The sequence below is a fragment of the Cupressus sempervirens genome, chromosome 9 (assembly GCF_028749045.1).
Source record: "Cupressus sempervirens isolate cs-2001-9-10 chromosome 9, ASM2874904v1, whole genome shotgun sequence".
NCBI classification, from domain to species: Eukaryota; Viridiplantae; Streptophyta; class Pinopsida; order Cupressales; family Cupressaceae; genus Cupressus; species Cupressus sempervirens.
Genome location: NC_143126.1, coordinates 633,893,646 through 633,916,265, shown reverse-complemented (window position 1 = coordinate 633,916,265; position 22,620 = coordinate 633,893,646). Strand labels below are relative to the sequence as shown.

Genomic DNA, 22,620 nt, shown 5'->3' with positions numbered 1-22,620 from the left:
TGGTGTTGGAGACCACGATGACTCAAAATGCCCTAAACCCGGGGTGAACCTATGACCATAGAAAGATGTGATGAAGAAATATTAGCAATCACTTGCGCACAGGCAAATAAGGCAACATACCCAAATCCAGAAAAGGAAAAGAAAAGGGTGTAACAAGCAAATGCAAAAATAGAAAAAGAGATGGAGGCCAAAAAAATGCAAGTGAATGACACTATCGGGACCCCAAGAAGGAACCATGCAAAATAAAGCATCATACGGTAGGTAATGCAAGCTGTGGTTCTTATGAAACTGAACGAACTTCTTCTTGCAATGCCTCAATTATGGACCGCAATCCTAAATATGACACTATCCCTAAAGGTGGTGGAAAAGCAAAGGAAGGACACACAAGGTGGAAGCGAAACGACCACGGTAGATCCAATGCTACTTGTGCTAAACATAGAAAGACACCCTGCAGTAGTCGAGATAGGTATTCTTGGAACTATCCTCATGGACACCATCGTAGATGGAGGGTCGAGCGTAAATGTATTACCTGAAGAAACATGGAAGAAATTGGGGCAACCTACCCTATAGCCGCCTACATTCCAACTATTCACTGCTACTCAACACGGAATCAAACCCCTCAAGACTCTAATAGCGCAATCCATAACGATCAAGACACAACCGTTCTTACTCGACTTCATGGTCATTCTATTGAAAAGGAAAGGGTATGACACCATCTTCGAAAGGGGTTGGCTGGTACAGGCAAAGGTGAAACATGATTGGAAAAGGAAAACCATGTCCATGGAAAGAGGAGGTCGTAGGTTCGTAATTGACCTACACACCCAGATGGTGGGAGGAGGCAACGTCATCAGACTTTGAAGGCGAAGAAGGAAACGAAGAAGGAAAGAAACAAATGGAACCCAATGAAAAAGGAATCCCGAGACTTGAAGGAGGATCCAACAATGACGACTTGGACTCGATGAATTGCCTATTCCATTGGCAAATGGAGGACTATGAACTATTTCCAAGCTGTCACATGTTAGGGGTTGAAGAAGGGAGAGGAAAAGAACAAATTTCCAACAGAAATACAAAGAAATCAAATGAGAGGCAGATAGATGAAACACCTACACATACATTCAGCAACGAGAAGCCTATTAAATACGAAGAACTCACTGTGAAGACAGTGAACTTAGGAGATGAGGCTAATCCAAAAAACATATTTGTGGGAGACGACTGGAATCCAGTTTTGAAGGCAGCAACATTTAAGATATTCATGGAGTATTAAGGATGCTTTCGCATGGACATACAAAGACCTGAAGGGGGTATTGCTAGAAGTGTGTCCATCGCATCCCACTGATACAAGGGGCAGTACCCATACGGAAGCAACCATACCAGATGAACAAAAAATATGCCACACAGGTCACAAACAAAATTAATCGAATGCTTGAGGTAGGCATTATTTTTCAGGTACAGGCGAGTGAGTGGGCATCTCCAATTGTGATATCACTGAAAAAGGATACCACTCAAATAAGGATATGTGTAGACTTTCATTGTCTGAACGCAGTAACAATTAAGGATCCATTTTTGATACTGTTTACTGACAATATTATACAGGAAGTAGCGAGGCATGAAATATATTCATTCATGGATGGATTTTTCGATTACAACCAGACATCCATCGCAGAGGAAGATAAGCTCAAAACAATCTTCGTGGTAGAAGATGGAGTTTACACTTACAACAGGATATCGTTCAATCTGTGCAATGCCCTGACAACGTTTCAAAGAATCATCCTACACATCTTCGATAAGATGTTAGTAGGAAACTTCAAAGCGTTCTTGGACGATTGGTCAGTCTTCAGTGTGGAGGACAAGCATCTGACTACACTCAAGGAATGTATGGAAATATGCAAACATGCACACCTAGCACTAAACCCTAACAAGTGCATATTCATGGTACCTCAGGGAAAACTATTGGGACACATCATGTGGAAGGCAAGATTGAAGACAAATCCAGACAAGGTCTGAGTGATTCTGGAAATACCACCTTCGATAGATGTAACGGAAGTAAAATCATTCCTAGGACACATAGAGTATTATCAGAGGTTTATTAAGAACTTTTCCAAAATATCTTACCCTCTCAACAACCTAACTTGCAAGAGAGAACCGTACAAATGGGAATCAGAGCAGGATGAAGCCTTTCAAGGATTGAAAACACGATTAGCCACAACACCTATCTTGTCTTATCCAAACTGGGACAAGGAGTTCCATGTGCATGTCAATGCGTCAAACTACGCAATCAGAGCAACGCTAGCATAGACAGGTGATCGTGGATTGGACCACCTAGTGTACTTGGCAAGTAGACTATTGTCAAGAGTAGAAAAGAATTATAGCAAGACGGAGCAGGAGGCTCTCGGAATGGTGTACGTAATACAAAAGTTTAGACACTCCTTATTGGCTATTTCATTTGTGTTCTATGTAGACCATTAGGCCTTGCTATATATCATGAATAAACCGATCATTCAAGGATGAATAAGCAGATGACTACTTCTCTTCTAGGAATTTACATTTAAGTTGTGGTATGGCCTAGGAAAAGCCTTGTGAGTGCGGATCATCTATCTAGGATCAAATCGAGAGAACCTCCAAAGGGAGTCAATGATGACTTTCCTAATGCACAACTATTTGAGATCATCGTACTACCATCTTGGTATGTGAGTATTGGGGCATATCTTTCAACGAGGCAATTTCCTGGGGAAATGTCGCCAAGCAAGAGGAAGAAACTAGTATTGAGAAGTCGAATGTTCCAATCGACCAACAGGTTGCTATACAAGATGGGACCCAACCAGGTTCTACAACAATGTGTTCTAGAGGAGGAAATACCAAAAGTATTGAAAGCACATGAAGGGCCCGCAGGTGGACATATGGGGCCGAACACAATTGTGCATAAGATACTTCTCGCAGAATTGTGGTGGCCAACCGTGCACAACGATGCCAAGTAGTGGATCATTGCATGTGCTACATGCCAGAGAGTCAAGAAGACACTAAAGAGGGATTTTATGTCTTTGAACCCTTCACATGTGTCGGAACTATTCAAACAGTGGGGGATAGACTTTTTCGGGCCACTGAAGGTAAGCAAAGCTCGAAGATGCAGATATATTGTTGTAGCAACCGAATACCATACAAAGTGGGTAAAGTCACAGGCCCTACCAGACAACTTTGCAATAAGCACAGCGAGATTTATCTACGAGCAGATCATTATGAGGTACAAAATCCCAATACAACTAACAAGCGATTGTGGGGGACATTTTGTCAACAATGTAATCAGACTACTCACCACGGAATTCAAAATCTACCATTCCCTGTCGAGTTTGTACTACCCGAGAGTAAACAAGCAGGCGAAGTCTACAAATAAAATCTTAGTTGCAGTAATTTACAAGTCTTATGCAATTGAACGTGAGGATTAGGAGGAAAAGTTACCATCGGCATTATGGGCATACTGTACCTCTTACAAAGTTACCACAAGACACTCTGTTTCGGTTAAGGTATGGTCGGGAGGTCATAGTACAAACAGAGTTCATGGTACCAAGTTTGTGAATAGCGATCAAAAACAAGTTGGGAGATATGGAAAGTCTCAGGGAAAGGTTGTATAACCTGAATAAGCTAGTTGAGTGAAGATTACAAGCACAATGGGCCACCGAGGTTTCACAATGTAGATGCAAGGTTTGGCACGACAAGTATTTGAAACTGAACAAGTTCCAACAAGGTCAATTAGTATTAAAGTATAACGAGAGTAATGAAATCAAACCCGGCAAATTTAAGGTGAAGGGGTCAGACTATACAAAATTTGTGAAGTGGGTAATAACGGAGCAATCAAATCATGGACGTTGGATGTTAAAGAGGTGGTCGATGCAGTAAATGGATCAAAGTTAAAAATCTATCACAACGGAATGAAGTCTGGGGAGATAATGACACCCGGATGAACAATTCAAAAGGAATGTAAATAATAATATAATTAATAATAATAATTATACTACTAGTAATCAAGTATAGCCAAATATAGGCATAAGGATTTTGATATTTGCAAGCAAGGAATTATGATTTGGAGGCAAAGATAGTAATACCATACCAAGCACTATATGACCTATATATGTGTCCATCCATGAGACTGGGAAAAGACCGTATGGCACCTAGGGACACCAAACTACATCGTATGGTATAAGGAGAGAAACTAAGAAGAGAAACATAACACAAGACGGCTAAAACAAAAGCAGGAAAGTCAAATCGTACTATATGGTAGTTAAGGCCAGCATAATAGAGCTACCGTACAATCACAAAGCCCATAAAGCAACAGGGAAACACAGTTGTACGGCTAGAAGAAAATACCGTATGGTTAGAAGGGATATGCCATCACCAGCCACACCGAGCACATTGAATCATAAAGCCAGAGATGCACACACCGTACAGCCAGAGAAGCATCCATCGTACAACCCTTCTTGCACAAGGTTCCAAAACACCATTGAATAGAAGGAAAAGCACTTAATACTGTATGGTGTACAGACCTCACATCAGCTATTAGGCACCACATACCGTATAGACCATACGGACCACACTGTGGAATTCATAGAGAAACATGTACAGGTCGTATGGCATTGAGGTATATCATGTGAAAAGGATTAGAATAGATACTGTACGAATTGTACGAACTCCCACTTCTCATTGTCAAGCATTGATAAAATTGACCATATTTCTCTTTGATGGGATTATAACGAAACAGCAACGGGATTATACATCAAGCACGATGGGGAGGAGAATACATCACTCGGCACCATTAGTTTCAGGAGACAGCCAAAGGAAATAACACCAAAACTCCGTACATCCAAATGGAAGCATGAACATGCCTAGTCGTAGTCATAGTCATACAAGAGCATTGAAGGGAGAAGACACAAACTTGGAGGAGTAGTAGGTATCACGCAACAGCAATAAACCTCAGTGGGGTTATCTCTCAAGAGTCGTACGAATGTTGTACAATCGGTTGCAAGAGTTTTCTAGATGCATTCTACCAAGTTGTGAGGTGCTATTCCAAAGAGAAGCAACTTCCCGCACTATTTTTCTCCACACAAAGACAAAAGAGCTGACCGTTATGCAGTCAGCAAGGAGGAGAGCTTGGAAGAAGTTAGACGAAGAATCAACTACAAGCAAGAAAATGAACAGAAATGTAAAGACATTGCCCTCAGATGTTCATGTTGTAGGAAGCACAAACACAGGCACAAACAAAAAGAAGGGCAAATAGGCAACACAGCCAGCGGCTACACCAGCACACCTCACACCATAGAATATTTCTTTCAAAGGCTTCAATGGAGTCGAATGCAGGAAATGGTTGCAAGATACTCCTGCTGTCCACTCGGTGAAGAATAGCATCAGGAAGGTGCGGGTAGAGGGGGCGATACAAATGTCATTTTTTTGCATTCGTGATTACAAAGGCTTTTTGCACACGTTGGTAGATACCTATAATCAATTCTCCAAAACTAATTTGTTTGCCTATCTTGGGCGTGACTTAGTAAACTCATTCAGCACACCAAACTTCACACGGGTATTTGGAATACCTGGCCATGCACAGGGAGGGAAGAAAATTGATAACAAACCAAAGAAGTTAAATCAAGAGGTGAAAGCGCAACAGATAGAGCTTGTATGTGGTGAACTGTCACAAGCAAAAAAAGAAGCCCTGATGGACACTTTGAAGGGCAGAGGACTGAAGAAGTCCAACATACAGGAAGGGCATTGGCGTTGCCTCATGGACCTGGTGAAGAGTAGGCTCACAGGATCAAGTCATGCATCTGATTTCTCATTTCCAGAGGTAGCATTGATGAACGAGATCCTGAACGTGTAATGTTCCCATTATAAAATAAATCATTTTATCAAACTATTGTAACAGGCTGATTGATTTAATGTATCTCGGATCTATTTCTGTTTTGTTTCCATAGTTGTGTTGCCGTCGGCTATCTTTGTACACCCTCAGAAAGTTGTCCTCGACAGATATTTTAAGCACGACGTGTAGGTTGTCTTTAGGTATGCAATTTGGATTATTTTCTATGTACTGCGAATTCTTGTTGGGGATTCTCTATTGTTCACCATTTTGGAAGTGAAAGACCTTCCCTACTTGGCTCTCCCTCGATTTCGGTGGGATTCAACCCTCACCCTATTCCGTTGTGGACTTCTTGGCTCAGATCTGGCAAATCGAAGCATTATTATTTTCAAGTATTACTCTAAAATATTGTTGTGTCTGGATATCATTTGGAACTAACTTTGTTTGTGTATTAACAAGATTGCATTCATTGAAGGTGGTTAATGTCCAAATCGCAAGCACCTGACTGTATGGCCCTCAAATGAACATAATAATTCACTTCCCTTCACCGTACATACTATATGGCTGACATCCTACCTGTCGTACGGCCTCAAGCCTTTCCCATACGGCCATCTTGTTGGCACACCCTCCAATTGCACCACCATACGGCCTATGTTCAGGTCCACTATACACCTCCTCCACTAACTGTACGACCTCAGCATTGTTACCATACTACCATTTAGACATCTACCGTACGGCCTCAGTCTAGACTTCCCATGGCCTATTCAGTCACACCGTATGACCAATCTGTATTGTACGGCCGAGTCAAAGCAGTATACGTCCATCTATGACGCTTACCCCCTCCACCACTTGACTAGAACAGGATTTGGATACAATTAAAGTAGCATTCTCTAGGAGTGGAACATTACAATGATATCAAAGTGCTTCGATCCTGCCAGTCTATGAACTGTGAATGAAAGTTTATAGCCAGAAGAGACAAAGAACCCATTCCGTTGATAGAATGGCTATCGAACCGAAACCAACAACTGTTGAACTCATGGCACTACTGAGAGAACTTGCAAAGAATCAGGCACAAATCACCAATACTCAACGACTCATGGAAGAGACTCTCAAGAAGTTGGCAAACAATAAAATATCCAAAGAACAAAATGGTCACAATGCAGACTCGGTGTCGGGGAAAAACAAACCCTCATCCAATACGCTCTCAACCTTCCATACCGTCTTTTCAGGCACCACACGGAGGGAAAAAACCACCTTTGAAGAGATGAAAGAACAATTGAGAGAAGGTTGGAAGAATGTGAATTTTGAGGATATATCCTACAAAGATTATGCAGATCTGAGAATGAGATATTCGAGAGGCGAAAACCAAGGATACTTTAATGATGATCTCAGAAGAAAGTTGAGTAAAGTAAATCTAGATCCATATCTGCTCAAGCGTCGGTAATGAAGGCCAATACTTACTTCCAATTAAATCCTATGCCAGAAGAAGAAGCAATTAAATTTGTGTTGTTGCAATCGGAGGGGATTGCACATGAATGGTGGCATCACGGCACCATGACACTGGGGCATGATCAAATAACTACTTACGCAGAATTCACTAAGAGATTGATAGAGCGATTTGATGGTAAAGATCCATAACTCAATTTCAAAGATTTGGCACAATTGAGACAAACTGGATCGGTTGACCAATAAATTGCGAAATTTCAAAAACTCTCTATTTTGGTCACAGACATTTCTGAAAGAAGACGGATAGTGCTCTTCATGGACGGACTGACAGAACCACTGAAAGGTTGGGTCAAAGGGTTCAATCCTATCGCTCTGTTGGAGGCTATTAAGAAGGCACGAAGCATGGCATCATCATCGACATCATCTTCTCGAAGTTACACCCCAAACCACAAGCGTTCTGAGGGACAAAGATAATAAGCCTCCACCCAGGAAGCCGTCATTGGACGAAGCTACCAAACAGGAACTCCGAAGGAAGAAATTATGTTTCGACTGCAAGGGACCGTGGGAACCTGGCCACAGATGCCTCGGGAAAGGAAAAATACACTACATTGAGGTCATGTTCGATGATGAGGACGAACAAGAAGAAACACTCACCAAAAGCAACCAAGATCGTGACACCAACATGGTTAGACTGAACTGTACAGAAAGGATTGCAACGTTGGTACCATAAAGAGGGACTATCGCCCTAGCTAGTAGCCCGAGGTGCACAGTTTTTCGGGTATGGGGAACCCTTCAAGGACAAAGGGTTATGGTGATGCTTGACAGTGGAGCCACTCTAAACTTCATTAACTCATCTGTGGTGAAGCAAAGAGGTCTACCTACGGAGACACACGCAGGTTTTCAGGTCAAGTTTTACGTAGGGACACTTCTGCCCTACACGCACCTTGTTTCCCAGATAAGTATCACCATGGCGAATCACACAGTGACTGAGGATTTCTTCATAGTGGACTTTGATGACATGGAGGTTATTCTAGGCATACAATGGATGGAGACACTTAATGAATACACTCAAAGTTTCAAAAGGATGGACTTCATTTTTGTTGTTGATGGAAAGAAGGTTGTTCTCCGCGGAATGGCAAACGAAGGTCCGAAAGAAGTTTCTACACATCAGATGGAGGCAATTTTTCGACGTGATGACGTTGCGTGGGCTGCACACTATTTTATCTCGGCGGAACCTATAAAAGGCCAACGAGCACCTCCACAAGATGATGAACTCCAGGATATTTTGAGTAAACATGATAAAGTTTTCGTTGACATTCCTTCTGGCATACCGCCTCATCGAGGGTTTGAACATACTATCAAGTTGAAAGCAAGAGCCAAGCCAGTCATAACCACATTGTACTGCCATCCCAAGAAATTCAAAGATGAGATCGAAAAGACGATTCAGGAATTGCTAGAGAAAGGATGGATCGATCCCAGTTCTAGCCCTTTCACGTCATCTGTGGTATTGGTCAAAAAAAAGGACGAGACAATGTGCATGTGTGTAGACTACCATGCGTTGAACAAAAATAAATAAAGAATAGATACCCCATTCCAAGGATAGATGAGTTGCTAGATAAATTGCATGGCGCGGTCTATTTTTTGAAAATAGATTTTCGTTCCAGATACCATCAGATCTGCATGACGGAGGAAGACATAGAAAAGATGGCCATTCATTGCTACTATGGACATTATGAGTTTTTGGTCATGTCGTTTAGATTGACAAATGCACCTGCTACATTCCAATCATGCATGAATCGCATTTTCAACAAATAGTTGCATAAGTACTTGTTGATATTTTTTGATGATCTTATTTATAGTAAGACATGGGAGGAGCACCAAAAGCATTTGGATGAAGTCCTAAGGTTCATGGAGGAGCAATCTTTGTTCGTCAAGCAATCCAAGTGTGAATTTAGTATGACAAAAATATTGTACCTGAGGCATGTTATCAATAGATACGGAGTTCATGTTCATTAGGAGAAGATTCAGGCTATCCTTGATTGGCCTCCCCCAAAATCACTATCAGAATTGCAAGGATTTTTTAGACTGTGCAGTTACTACCAAAAGTTCCTTAAAGGATTCTCTCAGCTCAACGCACCCTTAATGGATTTGACAAGGGGTCTTTCCAATGGAATGAAAAGGCACAACTCACTTTTGATAAGCTAAAAGAGGCAATGAGCACTTGTCACGTACTTCCATTACCTAATTTCACTCAACCATTCATTTTGGAGTGTGACGCCTCCAGAGAAAGCATTAGCGCAGTATTGATGCAAGATAGACACCCCATAGCTTATGAGAGTAGGAAGCTTATGCAATCAGAACGCCTATATTGCATTTATGACAAAGAGATGTTGGTCATCGTACATGCACTAAACAAGTTCCGACAATATCTGGTAGGTACCAAGTTCGTCATCCATACGGATCACAACAGTTTGAGATATTTTTTGCAGCAACGAGACTTGAATGAAAGGCAACAAAAATGGGTAAGCAAGGTTCAAGCCTTTGATTTTGACATTGAATGTGAAAGGGAGGAATAATGTAGTTGCAAATGCCTTGTCCAGGAAACCCACCATTTGCTTGCTAAACCAAATTTCAGCTGAATGAAAGGCATATCTATTGGTAGAATACTCTAAAAACACATTTTCCTATGAGCTAATGGATGGCAATACCCAGGATGATTAGTACAGGGTGGTGGATGACATCATCTACTATAAGAATCAAATATTTTTAGTGCCGAAATCCAAATTGAAGTAGAAAATCTTGAAGGAAATACACGACTTACCCTTGGCAGGACACCCAAATTTCCTCAAAACTTACAAAAGTCTCTAGGAAAGGTTTGCTTGGAAAGGACTCAAAGGGCATATGTTGCAGTATGTAAGAGAGTGTGCAATTTTCCAGCAAAACAAATCCGAACATACTCTACCTACCAGGTTACTGTATCCTCTACCAATTCCAAAACATAAATGGGAAAGTATCTCAATGGATTTCATAACACGGCTTCCCAAGGTGAATAGTAAGGATTGCATTTTCATGATGGTTGACAGATTGACAAAGTACGCTCACTTCTTTGCCATCCACTCAGATTTTTAGGCCACACAAGTTGCCAATCTGTTTTTTAGAGAAGTCTTCCACCTGCACGGGTTACCCCGAAACATTATTAGTGATCGGGATGGACGATTCATCAGTATCTTCTGGACAAAACTGTTTTGGATGAAAGGGATAGAACTATCACCAAGTACTAGTTACCACCCACAGACAGACGCACAAACGGAGATTGTGAACAAATGGCTCGAAGGTTACCTTTGGAACTACATTTTGGCACAACAACGAGCATGGGTCAAATGGATACATCTAGGGAAATATTGCTACAATACCACATACCACATGTCCATTAGAATGGCACCATTTAAAGCTTTGTACAAGTACAAACCCCTTTCCTTCACCGACATAGTTCTGGGTGACAGCCGCGCACCAAGGGCAAAGGACTAGCTTCAGGAGGGACAAGACATACTGAGATGCTTGAAGGAAAACCTACAGCAAGCACAAAATTAACAAAAGATGTATGTCGATAGACACAGAATGGAGAGGAGTTTTGAAGTAAGGGATTTGGTCTATCTCCAGCTCCAACCATATGGACAATCCTTATTGAAGAAAAAAGGAAAAGAAAAATTGAAGCCATGATTTTATGGCCCCTATTGTGTAGTTCATCGCATTGGTGAAGTCGCGTATGAATTGGAACTTCCGAAGGGAAGCCGTATTCATAACAACTTCCATGTTTCATGCCTGAAGAAGGTCGTAGGGCAGAACGTCACAGTTGCCACATATCTTCCACCACTCAATGAAGAAGGAAAGCTCATATTCGAACCAGTTGAGATCATCGAAGTACGTGAGAAGAATTTGTGGAACCACACAGTAAAGGAATATATGGTCCATTAGAAACACTTGCCATTGGATGACACGACGTGGGAGGGCGAGCACATTCTCTAGCACCCGGCATTGCATTTGCTTGAGGTCAAGCAAAATTTGGAATCGGAGGACTATAATGTTCCTGTTATAAAATGAATCATTTTATCAAACTATTGTAATGGGCCGATTGGTTTAATGTATCTCGGACCCATTTCTATTTTGTTTTCATAGTTGTGTCGTCGTCGACCATCTTTGTACACCCTCGAAAAGTTGTCCCCAACGGGTATCTAAGCACGGCGTATAGGTTGTGTTTAGGTATGCAATTTGGATTATTTTCTATGTACTACGAATTCTTATTTGGGATTCTCTGTTGTTCGCCATTTTGGAAGTGAAAGACCCCCTACTTGGCTCTCCCTCTGTTTCGATGGGATTCAACCCTCACCCTATTCCGTTGTGTACTTCTCGGCTCGGATCTGGCAAATCGAAGCATTATTATTTTCAAGTATTATTCTGGAATATCGTTGTCTCTGGATATCATTTGGAACTAACTTTTTTTGTAGATTTACAAGATTGCATTCACTAGTTAATGTCCAAATTGCAAGCACCTGACTATACAGCCCTTAAATCAACACAATAATTCACTTCCCTTCACCATACATACTGTACAGCTGACTTCCTACCTGTCATACAGCGTCAAGCCTTTCCCATATAGCCAACTTGTTGGCACACCCTCCAATTGCACATGTCCACCATATAGCCTATGTTCAAGTCCACCGTACACCTCCTCCACTAACTATACGGCCTCAGCATTGTTACCATACTACCATTTAGACATCTACCATACGGCCTCAGTAGATACCATACACCCCCCCTCTATCTTCCATATGGCCTTAGTCCAGACTTTAGACAGCTTGTTTGGTCACACCGTATAGCCAATCTATACCGTATGGCCATGTCAAAGCAGTATATGGCCATCTATGATGCTTACCCCCTCCACCACTTGACTGGAACGGGATTAGGATATAGTGAAAGTTGCGTTCTCCAGGATTGGAACATTATAGAACAAGAGAGTGTACAAATGGGCCGCACTACTAACAGAAAGAATGTATGAATTCATGATGCTTCAGCACAAGACATTCTACATGCCTCACTACACTAATGGGTTATTCCTAGATGCAACAGCACGGATGATTCCTCTCAACAAGCTACAAGTCAAGCATGGCCCACTCGTGCCAAGCAAGCCCCCCATCATGCAATGGAGACACTTAGACATGCCAGGCCGACAGAAGGCCACGATTAAGCAAAAGCGACCCAAACAGGACTTGGATACCAAGTTGGAGTAGGGGAATATGGATAGTGATCAGCAGGAGACATCTTCTAACATGTAATGGCCCCTACTTAATGTGACCATCAAGGTCAATAGATTAGCCTATAACAGGAGCTTCCGTAGGCTAATGAAGTGATTAGGGAGCTCATTTGGTAGTATTTTTAGGAGTTACTATTTTTAGTAAGTCAGTGGGAGTCAAGTGATATGGAAATTTGCAGTGTTCGGCTTGGTGGATTTGGTTGAACTCTTTCCATCAAGCTATCAAACATGGTATTCAGAGTTCAACTCTTATATGCCAAAGTTAATTTACTTTATTATAAAGTGAAAATTAAATAAAAGACTTATTAATTAAGTCACTTTATTATGAAGTTGTTTTGAAAAGTTGTTTCTCATTTATCCCACATTGCTTATGCAAATGAAATCGACTTCTTGGAGGACTTTATATTCTCTTGGCTAGAATGAGTTGGGGTATGCTCGAATGATAGTACTATTATGCTATTGGAGTTTTGGGAAATCTAATTGTTGAGCTTGGAAGACGAAATCCCTCTTTGCTAGCCTTCTCTTCGTTGTTGAAAGACACAGTCACAAGGATTATCGGGCATTTTCATTTAGGAAACACAATGGGATTTATTAGTGATTGCACACATAATTTAAGATCTCTGAAGTTCAGGTCATGCAGCCATAAATAGTGTTTGCTATAGTGCGCATGAATAGTGTTCTTGCTATAGTGCGCATGAATAGTGTTTTTGCTATAGAACCGTGAACAGTGTTTTGCTACAATATGCATGAATAGTGTTTTTGCTACAATACCTTGAATAGTGAAATTGCTACAGTGTCGTGAATAGTGCTGCTACAGTACACAAACAGTTTTGCATTGAGTTTCTTGTCCACTCTCGCTAGTTAAAGGTTGGGACGCTGTCATTTCATTTGTAGATCAGTACAACATCTACTTCCAAGTTCCTTCCATCATATTGTTCATTTTAGGCATTGTAATTGTTAAATACCAATTTGAATATTTGCTGCAGCCTACAACGCAATTGTGAGCGAACATTTCTATTGCAAAATCCATATTATATCAACAAATAAGGACGTCCTAGACTTTGCATATTTATTGCTATATGCTTGCTAAGTGTTTGTCAAAATGTCATGTTGAAAATAGCACTCTAATTGATAATACTTAGTAGTCTGCAAGTCTCCTCAAAAAAAAAAAAAGGGGGTGGGTGATTATTACATGAGAATAGTGAGACTGACAGAGAGGAGGAAGAGGATGACGAAGAGGTAGAAGTGATCAAGGCAACACCATTGCTATTCCTACAACTTGCACTTTCGGTGACCATACATTTGGTTCCTATGGGTATGCATAGTGCACACATTCTAGGATTTGGACAGCTCAAACAGCCAGTGGTGATGACCCCTGTCACAATAGCGGCTCAGTTAGCTGCAGTGACCCCAACCATTCCGGAGAGCGTGGCTATAGTTGAGACAGAGTTCCACTCATCACCGACAACAGGCTTACTAGAAGAGATGATGGAGTTACCGGCACAGGAGGATCCTGAGAGTTCAAGGACACCATAGGTCAAACTAGAGGTAGTGGGCTCTGATGCGGTGGTTATTACGAAGGAATTGGCAAATACTTGTTTGCTATTAACAGAGACCGAAAGGTCATTATATACAAAAGAATAACACGATATTTCCTTAGGAAACGATCGTAAAGAATAGAAACATTCTATTCTAACAGAGAAAGCTAAAAAATGAAAGCAAACTAAAGCTAACTAGATATTTACAATAGATAACCATTAACTAATAATAGACGACTATCTATTATTGTAATACCCCCCCTTAATGGTTAATCTATCTAGAACACCAAGCTATCCTTTGAATTTGACAAACTTATCAGGACCAAGAGGCTTGGTGAGAATGTCTGCAGTCTGATCTATGGTAGGAACATACTGCAAATCTATAGTCCCGTCTTCAACCGTCATATGTAATGATAGTGAACATCCACATGCTTGGTTCGTTCATGAAAGACTGGATTTCGTTCTAACTTGATAACGCCTTCGTTATCAACAAACAGAGTAATTGGTCCTACTGGTGACATCTGTATATCCCCAAGCATCCGACAAAGCCAAACAACTTCACATCTTGCCTTAACAGTCCCTCTGTATTCGACCTCAATAGAGGAGAGAGAAACTATCTGTTGCTTCTTACGGGTCCATGTGACTGCACCAGATCCCAAACTGAACACATCCAGAAGTTGACTTTTTATCATCAACAAATCCTGCCCAATCTGAATCTGTGAACCCATTGAGTTTATGATTAGAACTTTGAGAAACCTAAAAAATGAAAGCAAACTAAAGCTAACTAGATATTTACAATAAATAACCATTAACTAATAATAGATGACTATCTATTATTGTAATAGCGGTCACAATAGATAATGCATTATTGGCTACCAGTGAAGGTGTCGCAACATAGGACTTGAGTGAGCGGGACTTGAGCGCATACTTGAGAAGGAGACTCTACATAACAAAATAAGTTAGTCATATCATCAAGAAGATCTGTTGAGAGATGAGATCCTGCCAAGTTGGAAATAATTCTAAGAGCATATACAACCTCTGAAAATCTAAAAACATCATCAAAAGGAATTTGCAATTAATTAGCAATCATGGTGAATGGAGCTAGATTTAAAGATAGACTTGAAAGTGCTGCAAATTTTGTCTCATAGAAAGTCAAATTAATAATGACACTTAGAGAACAAGAATTAGATTCATATGTGGAAAATATTGTACTTATACTGGATGATGAAACTAAGAAAACTCAATGGAAAAAGAATAACAACAAAGCCATGAAGATCCTAGCTGACTCAGTAAAGGATCATATAGATCCTATCATATCAAAATTGGACACTGCTCATGCCATGTTTACCTTCTTAGAAAACATGTATGAGATAAACAAGACTAGTCAAGCCCTTGCACTGTAGCAACAACTGCACCATATGAATAAGGGTGAAACTATGACATTTTACTTTATAAGAACAACTGATTTCACGGACCAGCTATCTACAATTGGACAGATAATTGGCAATTAAGAATTAACAATGTTGGCTCTAAACAGACTTCCTACGTCCTAGGAATCATTCATACAAAGGATAAGTGCTAGATCCAAACTTCCAAAGTTCGATCGATTGAAAACTCACTGTATTCAAGAAGAGTCAAGAATGATCACCAAAGGAATCATAATGGATAACTGTAGTGAAGAGATTCAAGTATTTAACACAAACTCACACAAGAAAGGGAAGAAAGAAACATCAAAAGAAAGAGGGGAAAAGACGAAAATAAACACTCATTCAAAGAAAGAAGGATATGTCTAAAGTATATTGCTATAGATGTGATAAGTAGGACATCTTGTGGTAAAACATCCTAAAAGACTCAAGAATCATATCTCAATAGAAGAAGTCAAGGATACAAAAAGAATGGTATTCTATTTAGCTTTATCAATTGAATGACCAGTAGAAATACTTGGGTCATACACAGTGGAGCATCCCATCATATAACTGGATTCAAAGAACAACTAGGTAGTCTTGATGAAAATTCAAATGAAGTCACTATTGGAGATAATTGCACACACCTTGTGAAAGGAATTGGGACCTACACAATCCAATAAAAACTTGGAGTTTCTCTACAACTGAGTGGAGTGTTATTTGTACTAGGAATCAAAATAAATCTAGTATCCATCTTAGCAATGGAAGACAAAGGGTATGGTATCACACTACTTGATGGGAAAGTTCATACCTGGTCTCAGAACCCTAACATCAAGAATGCATCTACAATAAGAGTTCGTGATGGATGTTTGTATAAATTATGTAATGTTCAAAATCAGGCATGATGTTTCCACTACAAATGAAATTTGGCATAGAGGACTAGGACATCTTAACTTTCATACCCTAACTAATAGTAAAAACATGTGTTGTAACCTACATATATCTTTGTACCATATGTCGTATGTATTGTTGTAGCAACATCATGCACATTTTTTACTATGACTATTATAAATTTCTTATATGCCTCTTCTTTTCATTGTAGCACAGTGTCTTCAAAGGCTGCTTGAGAGATCCACCACTTGATTCATTGGGGAAAAAAATGAGAGTTGTCATGAAGGAAGGGATGACATGTCATCTTCACTAATCCCTCCTATGCCAATGTGTCATTGTTGTCGGTAAAATGTATAGTGTAGCTGATAGGTAGAGTAGTATCCGAACAGGCGTGTGACACTTGAGTCACCCTTTCGGAAAGGTATATGTACACGTCCAAGATGGACTTTAGAATCATCATGGATCATTATAGTCATTGTAATCGGATTGTAATCAGGAAGTGCATACATGAATAAAGTACCTATTCTGCATTGAGTCTTGTTATACATGTGTTAAAGTTCTTACCATATGCAGTAAACATTTGGCGCCGTTGCCAGACGTACCTGGAACGAAGGAATGATATGAAGATTAATGCCGAATTTGCCAAACAAAGATCGGAACAAGGTAAAAGATAAAAATGAACTAAGTACAGCAAAAGAAATTTTAATTTTAACACACCAAGCAGAGCACAAACAGAGACTTCAGTAGATTGCTGAGGGGCACCGAAGGGGTGAAGAGGCATAGACGGAGGGAGTGCACTCACCTAGTAGGCTAAGGAGTGCCGAGGAATTGCTAGAAGAAACTCGACAACGCTTGAATTTGGTGGAGGAAACAAGGGAAGAGTTCCTTAAGCTGTATACACTGAGGGGAGAGTGTCCAAATGGAAGGGAAACAACTCGCACGGCTCGGAGTGCTAAGGGAGCACGAGCGTGGAGTGATCTCTTCGTTCTCGATACACCGGACGAACGGATACAGGCAGAGAATAGAACAACATCGCTTGAAGACTTTTCACCAGACAACGCAATTGTTGGAAACAAGACTATTATCTAGAACAGCGCGGAAGTCTAGAATAGCGCGGGAGCACAGTACAACGCGGAAGTCCAGAACAATATCGGAACACAGAACAGTGCGGGAATCCAGAACAACGCGGGTACACAAGTACCTCAAAATCAAAGGAAAGTAATGATGGCAAGCCCTAAAGAAAAGTTACCCAAGTTTCACGGTGATGGTTCAGCAGACCCTATCAGACATTGTAAAACGTGTGAAACCATATGGACGAAAAATGGTGTGACAAATGAGGATGATTGGGTAAGACAATTTCCAGCAATCTTACGGGGTGTGGCAATAGATTGGTTTTCTGACACCAGTCCTCAGAAACTTAATACATGGGAGAATGTTAAAAAAGAATTTATAGCAGAATTCAGATTGCTCCAAGATGATAATGAAATAGTGGCAGAGATATACAGCACCAAACAAAAAAAGAATGAAACAGTCCAAACCTATGCCAGGCAACTGAAAGAATTGATCGAAAAAATGGAGAGTCAACCAGTAGATGGGCTGAAAAAATGGTCGTTCGTGGAGGGGCTACGGCCAGCTCTTAAAAACAAAATGAAGATTGTACCACCAGCATCGTACACCGATGCGTATACTTGTGTCATGGATTTGGAAAGCGAACAAAAGACGAGTAAGAAGAAGAAGCATAAATCCTCTGATTCGGATGATTCATCTTCAAAAAGTAGTAGTAGCGATGAGGAATCGAACAAGAAGGTGAAGGCACTACAAAAAGACATGCTTCGAATGATGAAAGAATTCAAAAATTTGAAAAAGAATCCGGATACAGTAAAAGGAGAACTGTGGTGCACAAACTACAAGGACGGCCATACGAAGGGTTCATGCCTAAAGAAGCAGTTTTGTGACATCTGCCAGGTGGCGGGGCATTCCCTAAAAGAGTGCTCGTTTAACTTGAAAGCAAAAGGACACCAACAAGTGTTACTAACGCAGGAAGCATCGAACAATAGCAACAACACGGGCAATGATGCAACTTCGGGTGGATATCGAAATAATAATAGACGCGGAAGGGGTGGAAACAATAACAATAGTAATGGAGGCCGGAGTAGAATACAATACAATACGAGTGGATGGTCGATGATACAGTGCCGAGCATGTAATCTATGGGGTCACTTCGCGAGGGACTATACTACAAAAGAGACGCCGCAACTACTGTGCAAATGGTGTGGTCTAGGGGACCATGAAGATTCAAAATGTCCAAAGCAAGGCGTAAATTTATTAAGTATTGAAACATGTGATGAGAACGTGTTGGCGATCACGCAGGAGCAGACGAGGAAAGCAAAATATCCGAATGCGGAAGAAGAAAAGGAGAGGTTACAAAAAGCCCGAAAAAAGATAGAGAAGCAAATGAAAGCAGAGAAGTCCCAAGTAAAAGACACTGCTGAAAATCCGAAAAGAAACTTGGCAGAACAAAACATTGTGAAACATATAATGCAAACAGAAGTGCCAATCAAATTAAATGATCTTCTTCTCACCATGCCACAGTTGCATACGGCTATTATAAATATGACACCGTCCCCGAGAGTGACGAAGGAAGCAAAGGATAGTAAGGAAACAACCACGGCAGCAACAACAAACCCAATGTTACTAGCACTTACGACAGGTAGACACCCAGCAGTGGTGGAGATGGGCATTCTGGGTACAGTGCTAACAAATACAATAGTAAATGAAAGATCGGGAGTGAACATGCTGCCAGAAGATATCTGGAAAAAACTTGGACAACCAACACTGTGGCCACCCACCTTTCAGTTACTTACAGTAGATCAACATGGGATAAAACCCTTGGGCACTCTGATGGCACAGTCGGTAACAATTGGGACACAACCATTTTTACTAGATTTCATAGTCATTCCACTAAAGAGAAGAGGGTACGATGCTGGGGGCATTGCCCCCTAGACCCCCAGTCGTTGCGGATATCAGTCGTGGAAAGTCTGACCAGTTGGTGAAGTCTTGAAGCTACTCCAGGCATGGAGTGTCTGTGTACCAGAGGCACTTGGAGCAGGTGTTGGACATGAGGCTGTCTTGATGGAAACGTAGAGAGCTCAGGAGGAGCTAATCATCCAATTGGAGGCAGTACAACGACACTTGGCTCAGAGTACCCAGGAGTTGGAAGCAGAGAAAGTAGCACGGGTGGCTATCAAGGTCAGCTAAGGAGACAGTATTGTGTTAGCAAAGGCTACAGATGCAACGTGGTTTGGAGACCAGTTTGGTGCAGGCACGAGATGAATGTGAAAGTGATATAACAGAAACAGATCTATCTTGTTGTAGTTAGTCAATTAATGTATTTGTTATTAATTTGTCTCAAATATTCTGTAATTGTCGTCCGGAGACGACTTTTTCTTTTGGGGGGGATGATGTTGTCAGTAAAATGTATAGTGTAGCGAACAAGTAGAGTAGTATCTGAATGAGCGCGTGACACTTGAGTCACCCCTTCGGAAAGGCATATGTACACGTCCGAGATGGACTTTGGAATCATCATGGATCATTATAGTCATTGTAATCAGATTGTAATCAGGAAGTGCATACATGAATAAAGTACCTATTCTACATTGAGTCGTGTTATACATGTGTTAAACTTCTTACCCTATACAATAAACAGTCATCTCGATGCCATGCTTTCTACTTAGTTCAATTTTGGTAATGAAGCAGCAACAAGTAGTCAAACTTGGCCAAGGTTTATATTAATATTAGTTTGTGATTAAGTTACAACAGGCCAAATTGATTAGGATGTGAAGGGCATGACCCATCTTAACCGATGTCTATTATCACAGTTTTTGTCTTTCATTTGTTATATATCATGTTATCATTGTGTGATCAATATCATATTGATATGAGTCATGAGTTTACTTATATCATTAGGTTATTCACATCTAAAGCTTATTTGTGCTTGGTTTCTTATTGGCTATGGTGTTGCTCATAGTTTGCAAACTTGGACTCAAAGAGTACTCGACAAACCCAAAATTTTCAACTCGGCAAGTACTCGACAGAAACTCAGCAAAAACTAGACAACTTAGAAAGTATTGAAAACTAAAATCTCATAAAGAAAAAAAAAAATTGTGAAGTTCAATCACAAAATGCATTTTAAAACAGTGTTTTAGCTGTGTCAACATTTTTACCTGCATTTTTTTGTGCCTATAAAAACACAAGGTAATCTTGTGAAAACTTGCCCAGCAAAAAAAATAGAATACTCAGCAACTCAGAGAATACCCTGAGAGTTTGCAATCTGTGGTGTTTCTATTATTTCAAGCACCCCATTTCTTAAAAATTTTGGATGTCCACGATCTTTAGGTATCTTCCCTACAACCACACCAATTCCCTTTCTATAGTTGCAGGACAGCTGTTCATCAATTATCATCTCTAGTGTTTTTATGAATTTGAATTTCAGAATGGTAGTCTGAAAGATATATGGAATATCCAAGGCAATAGAAAGTCGTCAGTTCTATAACCTCTCAAACAAAATGAGAGAGGATAAATTGGGGAATGAAATGCATTTGAGTAAGCTAATAAGAAATCAAATCTTTGAACACTGTCAAAATTTATTTTCTTTTACTTTTATTTAGCTAAAACTAAGAAAATTAACACTTAATATACCTCATGAGTTTCAAGCTCCTTTTTCCACTTTCTGGAATCCCAGAAATCAACCCCCATGGTTCCCCAATATTGACCAATCTTAAGATCAGTGTGCATCTTTAGGACATCAGCTTGCTGCATCAATTTTAAAACTCACTTTGAATCAGAAATACACACACACACACACACATATCTTGATTCTATTTATTCCAACTAATTTCAAATGAACATTAAAAATAATCAATTACCTGCTTAACTAGAATTACAGTTGGAGCCATGAATACTGCAATGTTTTTCTGCGGTTTCCTAATTAAGTGCGCATATGACCTTATGAGCATAACCGCTATCAAAGTTTTCCCAGCACCTGTATCAAGGTATGCAATTGTGTTTTCATCAATCGCCTTTCTTAGGACCTCGAGCTGGTATCTGTTGCACAGTACATCAGGTATTGCTTGAGAAATAATCAGGAAAAGGATTGTAGCCTTAAACAATATAGAAAACAATAGGTAACCGAATAAAATGACAATCAGGTAATTCAATATATCTTTGAACTAAATTTATTAACGAGGACGCAGGTTAAGAAATGGTCTAGAATTATAACTATACCTTCTGGTATACCTCAATTACAAGGAAGTGCCACACCAAGCTAGCAGATTTATGAATAGGGGTTCTACTAGATTTGTGTTTTTGGTTGTACATCTCTCGCCAAGGTGATTTCCTTCCAACCTAAAAAAATGATTAGCTTCCAAAATCTAGGACATGCTGTAATCATTTTTTGAGATCTAGACACATAATAGATAGTGTAAAATTTAATATCTGAACAGACAGTCATTCTGGAAAGTTTTGAAGCAGGGGCAGGCCCTTTTAGCTTTAACAATCCTGAAAATTAGGCCCTTGATGAGAATTTAAAACTTTTATTTCTATACCATGAAATAAGCACTTCCCCCTACAGACAGTTTCAGATTTTTCACATTCGTCTGTCTGAAAAGTCAACATATTCAGTCAAATTGGAAAATAACTACTTGGGCAGCTGCAAAGAACTTAGAAAAGAGACCACAGCCAAGAAGATAAACAAATTTTTCTTCTTCCCTTCTTTGGAAAGACAATAGTTCATTTTGATCTATAAAATTACCACTTGCCTTTCTGACCAGAGACCAATTATTTAAAAGTTAACAAAACGTGGGCTTTAAGACATGAATAAGCTAGCAAAAAATTTGCTGTGAACACATCAATCATATTTCCCTAAAGCTAATACAAACAAATAAATCATTCAAGAACACCCAACCTACTTCAGCAACCATCTATGATACAACCTGATCCACGACAAGTGCTTTAAAATTAAGGGCCCCAATGAAGTGGCAGATAGAAGGAATCAATCTTACAATGGTGTCTCACAAAATTGTGATCACACCGGATTAAAATTTGGCCCAAAAATAAAAGCCTTCCCACTTAGAACATATAGAATAGTTTGGTTGATTAAATGTTGAGATGCTAGTAGCATTGATTTGAAGGCTT

At 40.1% G+C, this 22,620-nt stretch overlaps 1 protein-coding gene across 6 annotated transcripts in view; it reads right to left on the bottom strand.

The window, feature by feature from the left end:
- Positions 1 to 22,620, bottom strand: part of DCL2 (dicer-like 2) — a 445,017-nt gene that overhangs the window by 409,172 nt on the left and 13,225 nt on the right. For all 6 annotated transcript variants that reach the window (XM_089801429.1, XM_089801434.1, XM_089801433.1 and 3 more), the window contains exons 2-3: positions 21,354 to 21,531; positions 21,127 to 21,240 (exon numbers count right to left, since the gene is read on the bottom strand). In XM_089801429.1, coding sequence (XP_089657555.1) covers positions 21,127 to 21,240; positions 21,354 to 21,531 — 292 coding nt within the window. The remainder of the gene's footprint in view (positions 1 to 21,126; positions 21,241 to 21,353; positions 21,532 to 22,620) is intronic.